Consider the following 10,678-nt stretch of genomic DNA (forward strand, 5'->3'; position numbering starts at 1 on the left):
AATTCAGGACTCTGGACCGAGTCTCCAAGTCCTGTAATGAAGGTTGCACCATTATATTCAATGTTGCGTCCAGCCTATCAATTTTTCTCGTGGAACCAAAAGCTCCCACGGTCAAAGGTTTATTTATTTTTTATTTTATATTGTAGGGTACCAGGGGTCTACCGTCAGATATACCTAACTTTTTCTCAGAGTTGCACCTTCGTGCTCAACCCGAGTGCCTCTCCTAACGCTAATTTCTGTATAACACCAAATCTCAAAAAGTACACTTTCTATGAAAAGTTGTACTATTTCTGTCAAATTAGGGGTAATTCCGTTCATCCATTTTTTCCTGTATCTGAGAACAACTTTCTTATGGTAACTAAGATGGGAAATCACCCATCCATTTAGGATCTCTCCCCTCTTCCTTTCTATTGGTCCCTGATTGCAGCATCAGCACTAAATGTTCCATGAAGGAAGAAATGTGGATGAACTTTTGTGCAGATTCATCTAACAACATCATTGTTATTAAGAAAACGAAAGATATCATTCCTATTGAAACTCTGACCTAACTATAAATACACAGAGGGGAGTGCCACTGTGTACTATATACACATGTACACACACTCGTGCTCTGGGGGCCCACACATTGCCAGAATATTCAGTGCTTATAAATATTGAAGATCCTCGGAGCAAAACTATAAAGCCACAGAGGATCCAGGCCTACTTCTGGTTCAATAGCAAGGATGTGTTGCAAAATCAGTCAAAGATTACAATCTTATGAGCTCTCCTGATAGTCTGTAAAGTGTGGCAAGTCTTCTTCCTGGGTCCTCTAAATACAGACAGCGAGGTCCGGAGTGCTTGACATACGGTCAATCACTGCCAATGTATTACATTCTTACACAGTACATCCCTTTCATCACATATCACGCACTGTCCAAACTACACAGAAGTACTTCAGTGCAACCACCTCACGCGCTAAGAAAACATTACCAGTGTAATTTGAGTTGCAAACTTTATTTGAAACTACAAAAATAATGGTTATATTGGCAGTGCTTTCGTTCTCCTCCCTTAAGGATATAATTGGGGTAGTCATCAGGAAGATCATACATCCTAGAGGGTTTATGTGTGGTCTTCGACAGTACACGGTGAAGCATTTACAGACCATCAACTCTTTGCAGGTAAGCGGCCCAGCCAGCCTTTCTGTACATCTCAGCTGTTTCTGTGCGGTTAGGTGCTGATAAAATCCCACGCCCTACAATGATGATGTCGGAGCCTTTTGTGTAGATCACCTCGTGGGGTGTTGAGTACTGCTGACCAAGGCTATCACCTGGGAAAGAAGAGGAAACATTTGTAAACAAACTTAAATTGTGTCTACTTTTGAAAATGTTCAAGGCTGCTTCAGAGAAAATGTAGTACAAACTATCAGTGAGGCATACTTAAAAGATATGATTACTTGGCAAGTTTCATGTCCTTCAAAAACATGTTATGAGGAGCACGAGTTAAACAGGCTACAATATGCACCCAAATTACTTGTGTAAAAAAAAAAAAAAAAAAAAAAAAAACTATGCATGTATTACTGACTTGTTTAAAGCAGGTCCACATGAATAAATATAAGACAACCTCAGAAAACAGGTTGTACGAATACTATTGCCTTGAAAGCGTTGTTATAAACAAAAATATGGTATACTGCTCTAGATTAAGCCGCGACTGTTATATCTGGGGGGAAAACAGGTTATAAAGTTTTTGCTTTTTTGTAGAGAATTACTCAGCATCTTTAAAAAACAAATCAGATTTGTTTAAAAAAAAGTCCAGGTTGTTCATTTCTAGAAAACTGGGCATTCGTTGAAATGCTTTAAATGGGGTAGGCCCACCTTAATAACGTGAATTATATTCTAGGCAAATGGCTTTAGTGTCCAGCTTAGTAAAACTGCATTCAATGCTATGTATGGGCCGCACACTTAGCGTTCAGGCAGCTCTTCAGTTCAGTACATTATGAACACAACTTCATCAAGCTCTATTCTCTTCCAAGTGGTATGGAGAAAATTAAACAAATGCACCTCAGCAGGAGCCATCGAGTGCCCCTCCCCTCAATAATGCCTCACCAACTAGGACACCAATGCCGCATCTTGCCGTGAGATCACTAAACATTGCCCATCCCGAACTTACAGTGGCAGACTCATTTGATACTGACACCCCAACTTTGACTGAAGTAACGGAATGGCAGACAGGGATGTACCTTTTAGCAGGGTAAAACTAATGCACTTTTATTGCAAATATTATTAAATATGGGTACTACATATTGAGGCACTGAAACAAAATTTTACAGTGCCCCTGAAGACGCAAATTGAGTACTTCAATGAGAGAGATGCTTCTCTATCTGAACATTCTGTTGTAATATTTATCAATGCTATTGTGCATTCTCTATTAACATTATCCAAGCATTATCGATAAGAGCCCTTGTATTGGATATAGCTAATAGCCCAGGTTCTTAGATGATAGGCCAGCCTTTGTGGTAGTTTTCCAGTATTTAACTAAAGCACTTCCATTTACCTTCTTCCTCTATCTTAAAACATATACAAATATCATATTAACATTTATCAGAAATAAACTTTTAGAGTGCAATGCTCAAAACACCATAAAAAAAATATAGTTTTGGACCGATTGGAGGGTGAAAGGAAATAGGGAGTCTGGAGTAAAGATGGAGAAGGCAAGTGGCATAGTAAATGTGTCATGGGCCCTGGAGTAAGAGAGAAAAATGGTGGACTGGAATTTCAGTAGGAAAATACAGCAGTAATTAGAGTTGAGTGAGGTCCATAGGTCTGAGTCCCAAGTGCCACTTCACCTGTTGCTCCATTGAAAACTAGGTCTCAGGCGAGAAAGCGGATGGAGCCAAAAAAGAGAAGTGAAAGGAATACAACAGACCAAAGGAAGAAATAGAAGGTGTTGCAAATAAATAAAAGAAAGAAAGGAAAGCGATAAAATTAAAACACAATTAAGAAGAAATAGAGCGAACCTAAAAAAAAAAAAAAAGGGAAGGAAGCTAGTGAATGAAAGATAGAGGAAAAAATAATGAAAAATGTGGAGAAAAAAAACAAAAAGAGAAAAATTAACAGAGAAAAAAAAATGGCGAGACAAACAAGCAGCAAATGAACCAGGACACATTTCACACAGACATGAACTGTGAATTGACAGATAAAGATAAGAAAAACACCAGAGAAAGGAAGGGAGAAAGATTACAACAACAAAAAAAAGTGAAAGGACACATACCAAGTCAAAAGAAAGAGCAAATAAAATAAGAAAGTAAGAATGAAGGGAAGAGAAAAAAATAGTTAAATAATGAATGCTTGATGAAGAAAAAAAGACGAACGAAACAAGGAAATAACCACTTTTTGCGTTTTTGGAGATAGGTGAAACAGACACTCCCAAATAAAGAAGGCAGCTAAAAACAGCAGGGGGCACTGGCGAACAGCTGGAAGTGCATTAGCAGAGTTTTATGTAAACCCCAATACAGTAATATTGGGGCGCTTCAGATCAGGATTGGGGATATAGGCAGATCTGTGTCCTGGCCCAGTGCTGGAATAACTGGAAGGCAGCGGTTGAGGAATCAGAAACGGAGTGCTGTGTAATTCCTGGTATTGGAATAATGGGGCGCTGCAGGTAAGGGTTGAGGTGTATGGACAGAGTTGTATGTGCGCTGCAGTACTGGAATAGTAACAGGCACACAAGGTCAGAACTGAGGTATCTTAATGGAGCTGTGTGTGGAACCTAGTATTGGCTTGCCAATGTTGCCAAGTATTAGCCTGGCGGTGCCCTGGTGAAGGTGCGAGTGGGGCCCAGCATGAGAGCTGCTTTGCCTCTGAACCACAAAAGCGAGGGGTGTGTGTGAGCCTGAGTACTGAGAATAAATGTGCACTGAATGTTGCAATTGATGGATTCTGACAGAGCTGTGGCGGTTCCTATCAACAGTGGCGTTGGACGTTAGACTTGAGATGCACTGGCTGAGCTGTGTGTTGCTCTTTTGGGTCCAGTACTGGTTTGGCAGTGGGACTGAATATTAGAACTGAGCTGCTGTAATGGAATTGTATGTGAGCGGGGTCCCAGTATAGGAAAGGAAGTGACCTCGCCGGGGTAGAACTGAGGTGCACTATTGGAGCGGTGCCAGAGGTCCCAGTCCTGGAACAGCAGTGTGTACTGCCTTAGAAAACTGAGTTGCTCTGGCAGAAAGCGTCTGTGGGGTTCCTGGCACTGGCATGGCTGAGGGATTGGATTGTGTGAACTGGCTTGCACTGATGGAGATGTGTCCGAGATCCCAGTACAGGAGCAGCAGAGTGTACGGACTGCAAGAACTGAGGTGCCCTGGCAGACACAGTGTGAGAGGTTCCTGGCACTGGCACAGCTGAGGGCTCAGAGTGTGTGAACTGAGGAAGTTGCGAGTGGGATCCCAGTATGGAGCAGAAGTGGGCACAGTCTCCAAGGATTGGGGAACCCTGTTAGAGCCAGGTGGCTAGGCTATAAGCAATTACAAGAGATCCTCTGCCCTTGCACTCAGCACAAAGGCAGGCTTACTTGGTAAAAAAAATCCAAGCCAAGGAAGGGCAGGCGCCAGGCAGCTGAGAGAGGGTGCAGTGAGCCCACAAAGACCAAATGTGACCAAAATAACAGCCTGATTTATAGCCTAGTTTGCAACTAGGCTCAGAGGAAGAATGCTCTGCAAATAAAAAGGGAACTTCCCTTGACAGGGCAGGAAGCAATATAACCACCTGATCATCTCTATCTCTGCCAGATAACCCAATATAATTTGAGGTAAAGAGAAAAAATATATAAAAAGCATTTCAGGCACTAATCATCGGATGCTGCATTAGCAGACTGGAGCAGATCCGGGTAGTCCGGGAACGCAAGGACCAGCAGTAACTAAAAGCAGAGTTCTCTCAGGTGTGGTTGACCTGAAAAGGTTAACATCAGGGACTGTGTGCCAACTGTGACTAAGAGGTTGAAACAGTGCAGGTTTAGTGGAGTCGGTCTTCCTCTGCAGCAAAACACTGCTCACACAAGCTTCTCACCTTCTGCCAAATAATTGGACCAATTTTTCAAAAGTGCATGACCACCCAGCAGTGACTGCGCAGGAAGCAGGCCACAACCGCCCAGCACTCCCCAATGGGGAAACACTTTACCACATACTTGTGTTCTCCCAGGGTGACCTATGTATTTCTATTAAATGTATAAGAGGAATATAGGTAATCCTCTTCTTGCACTGAGCAGAGCTTTGGGCGGTAAAATGTGAATCTAAAACAGCAGAAGCTGCAAACAGGTGGCTTAGGTTTTCCCCCCAATATGACTTTTTCTATTTTTCCATACCATACATTATAAACAGATGCCACATGGGAGACACATTTTGGAATCTATAAGACATACTTGCTTCCTAATCCTTCTACTGTTGACAACAATTGCAAAATTAAAGAATCACTGCTGTGCCATACAAGTTTGCTTCTCTAAAGCCAAGGCACAACTCCAGCTACCCACCACAGGTTCGAAACATCAAACCAAGTGAACCAACAAAACCTGACAGTGTTGCATTATTAAGCTGAGTTTGGGTGTTTTCTCCCTTGCTCGGGGTGTCTGTTAGATTTCTTGGTGAATGTATCTAAGGCTGCTTCCCACACACAGCCCTTTTAGCGGGTGCACATTGCCAATACTTATTAGATCTTCATTATATGATGGACAGGAGTTCGGGCCCAATGCATGTTGTAGCAGGGACTGAAGTAGACCTGATGTAGGAAGGTCTATTACATTAGTTTAAATCTGATATTCTGGAAACAACTATGCATGCCTCTAGTCCTTATTGAAAATTCCGTCAAGAGATTCTTCCCAGTGTTCCCCGATTCCTGTATTTGGTTGTACATGTTTAACACGGTCTTATACTCGTTCCCCTATGTCAGAATGCTAGGCATGATTTTATCCACTGTTTCAGTTACACCGTTGCACCCACTAGTTTTCTGACTGCGAGAACCAGCCTATCACATGCCAGTAACTTTCCTGATTGTATCCCAAATTCCTTTTGCATTTCTATAAAAGCGTGATGGGTGTCTTCCGAAATATTGTCTCTCATCTTCTAAAACAATAGCTTTTATGCAGGTTTGCTAATATTTAGTGGAGATCAAGGCGACTGGTCAGGAACTGAAGCAGTAGTTCCGGAGCCTAAGCTGTTGCCATGCCCAGTAATCGTGACTATTTACACAAGAACCGGTGGTTTACAAGATTGACTGGGGTGAGTGTTTGACAATGTTCAGCATTCCGTCCATCACTTGTTGTTTTTGCTTTGTCGCCCTAAGTGGGAAGGGTATGCCCAGACGTGGGTCCCGTGCTTCCCATGCCACTGGATTCAAGCTAGCCTGGCTGATGAGGGGTGAAACCCCGAAACCGGTCCCAGGATGCTTGTTTCCAGTCCAGTGAGGACCTGGCTTGGCAGTTCGGTCTGGACTGTTCCCATGAGGAACAGGGTCAAGACTGATTTGCATATGGCTGGGTCCAAACTGGGGTGGCATGGTGAGCAAAAGAACGATGGATTAAACCCAGATCTATGACTGGGGGTGAGTGTTTGACAATGTTCAGCATTCCGTCCATCACTTGTTGTTTTTACAAGATTGGGTGCCAAACAGAATCTCACTCAATGTGTCTGGGTGCGATTCAGCAGACAATAACATGGTCACTGATGTTGGTGATGTAGGACCAGTTATCTATGTGTTATTCAAAATTTTGGTCTCCAAAAAGACACTTCAAACAGTGGAAGTTAGTTCATCCAGTAAAATCCTATTCCTACTACTTTCCCAAATTAACAGTTAGTAGTAGTCCCAAGCTATGAAAAGGGAGTCAAGGTAGGGCTTTTAGAAAGATTTTAAAGAAATAGATCATCTTCGACATTGCTACCCTGCCCCGCAACAACCGTGAGTCAATAAAAAAGGAACATTACTTGACGGCTCTCTTTGATTTTTTTGTTAGTTCCCTGCTATTAAAATCTCAGTCTTGGTGGTTAAATGGATTCCCTTTCTGCGGTGTGCCCAGAGGACAATTGCAGACCAAACCCTACATTCATCCCGTTGCACACGGACGCGGTGCTCCCCAAACATACGTACCAGATCTGAGCCTGTCTTTGGGCTGGGAGTAAACACTTGGCCGGCTGGAGTGGAGCAGATGCATGACTTCCATGTCCAATATAGCAGTCTCTGGTCACGGACCGCCCTGGTGCTGGGCTGAGTGTCAGTGACTCTGGAGGGTGCGGCAGGGCTGTACCGCAACCGGAGGAGCAAAGAGAGCCACTGAAACGTTGGACAGTGGCACTCGGTGAAGGGGAGACGTCAGCGTGGTGGAGGAGGGGTGACAGATACTGTGGTTCTCGGAGCGCTGTGGCATGACCCACCACCGCGCCTCTTAGTTACATCTCCGCTGGGGCAGTGATACAGCTATTTTTCTCTGCTACGGGTAATGTGAGCGCACTCGACTGAGGGGGCTATGGGGCATCTGTGACCCGTGTGACAACTGAACTCTTGGCTGAATTATACTTTGCCCGGCTCTCTGGAGGCTTTGGTTCTCTCCCTGTCTAACTGTGATTACTAACAGCACATCGCCTGCACAAAGCGCAGGACAACTACGGGTGGTCTCACAGGAATAATGCTGCCATTGTGGGTCTTCCTGAAAGGGCTGAGGGCCCCTCTGTTGAGCTTTTCATTGAGGAATGGCTACTGAAAAACATGATGCCAGGCACGTGCTCTAAATTCTTCTTTACAGAGAGGGCACACAGGGTCCCCTCTGCCCCTTGGAGGGCCCCCAAGGCCGATTGTCGTGAGGCTCCTTAACTACCGGGATAGAAATAACATTCTGCATCTTGTTTGTAAATAGGGTCCATGGCAGATAGCCGCATCTTCCCAGATTACACTACGTTGGTGCAGTGTAAGACTTTTTTTGCCTCTGCAGATGAAGTATGGAGCTGGCTGGAATCTACTCGAAAGAAGGTCCATGCAGACAAAAAAAACAAAGAAACAGACTAACCAATGGGGTGTCTGTCGTTTCTCTAAAGCTCCACAAGAGAACAAGCTGCTACTGAACAAGCTAAACTGGTAAAGGACATTCGTCCATGGAGAACTTCACTTGCACCACGATCTAACCGCAACGCCGACTTCTGGGAGGAAGTCGGAGTCCTGTTCTTCAAGTGGCGGGACTACACCCTAGAGCAGCCCATCAGCTACCCAGATGACATCTAACTGTCCGATAGTCACGCTAATGCCAGGGGTGATGGACAAGGAACGGTTCTTTATTGCAAGTTTCGGGAACATGATTAATATGGCCAGTACATGTTGGCATTCTACCCTCCTATCATGCCTGTATTGAGAGTGGGACAGTGGGACGGCTTCACCTTTGCTCTGTTTTGGAGGTGCTTTTGCAGATATGCCACAGTAACTGCTACATAGATGACTCTGGGGAAGTAATACTGTTTGGGGTCCAGACTACCTGCCCGATCTGTGCTGGGAAGACTTCTTGCACCAGACAGGCGCATTAGAAACCGCAGCTGATCCCCGCGATGAGGACACTTACCGTTTACCTGTGTGGGGGCCTCATTGTCCTGCGGGGGGCGGGCACATTAAAGACCGCTGCTGAACCCGCCCGCCCGTGCCCAGGCAAAGACCGAGCCCCTCTGAACCCAGACGGAGGCCGGGGTGGGGAACCCCTCGTGTGTTAGCACCAGGCCTGTCTGTACTGTTCGGAGTGTTGCTGCCATTACAGGGAAAAGAAAACCAGGGGCAGCTCAACCGGGTAAAGATACCTCTGACACTCCCAGTAATGTAAGTTTTCTGATGCTATGGGGACCATTAATGAGGCGATCAGTAATGTGGAAGGGAGACTGGTAAACTGCCAACGGGCTGCAAAATATGTGGCTAACATGAATGACCGTATGACCGCCCCGAGGGAAGGATAAAGGCGCAACCGCCGGTGGCCACACATTAGGGGCCAATAACCCTCGTGTGCAATATGAATTGTGGTCTACAGTGTGGATGTCACTAGTGGATGACAGGACTCCAGCCAAGAAGCTGAAAGGTGCAACCAGAACGAGACGTATAGTTGACAAAGGGGTGGTAGGCTCACCAGGAGTTCACCTAAAGCTGAGACGAGGAAGTCCCAAGTGGGAGCCAGGGACGCTGACCAAAATACATTAATTTCTTTATGCTTATAACCAAGCGTTGCAGGAAATAATGGGCACTATGTTCTCTACGTGCTATTAGATGATTTTTTAACAGATTTTTGACCATGAGTAGCAAGGACATGGTCCTTCGTACCCTAGCAGGAGATGTAGCGAGCACTCCAAATAGTGATCATTCACTCTTTACTGCATCACACTTACCAGTGAGCACAATTATTCATTTCACATCGCTCAATGTCTGCTGAACCGGGGTGACCGATGCTAGCGACAAGACCGAGGAAGGAATCGGACAACTCTGCAACGCTTTGTACGGGGGGCGGGGGGGGGGGGGGGGGGGGGGGGATGAACCCATCCCACGGTTGCATATTAACACAGCAGTACCAAAAGAGAGGGTTAAGATCCTGTGTTTGAATACGGCCTAGGTCAGGACCAATCTAGGAAATCCAGACTGGACAAATTACATACAGGATAACCCTTTCTTATGTTTAAGACACCTGGGCAACTGAGTCCTTTTACTTGGTTGGATATTGTACCTTCTGCACCCCACCTAATAGGTCAAGTCATGGCAGAGCAAAGGAGTGCTAGTTATTTTATTATCTAGGACTCTTCCAGAAAAAGTGACTAAAACAATCTTGCAAATTCACCTTACTATCAGAATATTACGTTTAACCTAAAGGGTAATCGGGGCATCCTGCATATTAATTAGTCCAATAATACTTTTAACAGTACAAGTGCCAATGTGGTATCTGGCTTGGAAAAGGACTTGAAGGGTATCTTAGCAGACAGGGAAAGGGACACTTATTGTCTGGCTCATGGATTTTAATACTTGTGTGTGCTCGAGATGCTAGTGCAGTTTGTGGCATGATAAATAATGAGGGTGATGTCACAGTTTATTAATGACACTTATGGAAATGCTCTGAATAATTTTTCTATGAAGAACAATATGGGATTTGTTAATGATATTTGCTCTCTAGAAGAAGCTATCCGCCTAACTCCGCAAAAATTGTGAAAAGAGTTGTCTAGGTAAAATTGACTTTATGCTGCTATCTGATAATATTAAATATGGTATAGCAGACTTTTAAATTCTGCCTTCCTGTGTGAGCGATCATAACCCATTATCATGGACTCTCAAGGGGACTATTTGTGGGCAAAGCAGAGTTTGCCCTGCCAAGAGTTAGTAGTAGGAAGAGGGAAGGAACTGCATTTTAGTGAGAAAAGCAGACAGAAATTGTTGTGCAACCTTATAAGGAAGCAACACAAACAGATGGAAACTTGTCTCAACGACACTGCAAAAGGGTTTACCGTGAGTCCAGCACTTGTGGACTTAGGAAGCTATAAATAGGGCCTTATTGCTACGACCGACTAGCAGCCCAGAGAAGTGTATGGGCGGTTTGATTCATCTTGTACGAGTCTACACACAATATGCTAAAAAGGGCACTGAACTCAGTTTCAAGAGATAAGGGCAAGGTTAAAGCATGTTGGGGGGATCTCATAGAGGCATTGGAAAGG

At 44.5% G+C, this 10,678-nt stretch overlaps 1 protein-coding gene across 1 annotated transcript in view; it reads right to left on the reverse strand.

The window, feature by feature from the left end:
- Positions 1 to 977: 977 nt before the first annotated feature.
- UMPS (uridine monophosphate synthetase) overlaps positions 978 to 10,678 on the reverse strand; it is a 101,137-nt gene continuing 91,436 nt past the window's right edge. Inside the window, exon 6 of the mRNA XM_069224640.1 lies at positions 978 to 1,306. Within this exon, the coding sequence (XP_069080741.1) occupies positions 1,134 to 1,306 (173 nt within the window). The 3' untranslated portion in view covers positions 978 to 1,133. The remainder of the gene's footprint in view (positions 1,307 to 10,678) is intronic.

This window comes from Pleurodeles waltl, chromosome 3_1 (assembly GCF_031143425.1).
Source record: "Pleurodeles waltl isolate 20211129_DDA chromosome 3_1, aPleWal1.hap1.20221129, whole genome shotgun sequence".
Classification (NCBI taxonomy): Eukaryota; Metazoa; Chordata; class Amphibia; order Caudata; family Salamandridae; genus Pleurodeles; species Pleurodeles waltl.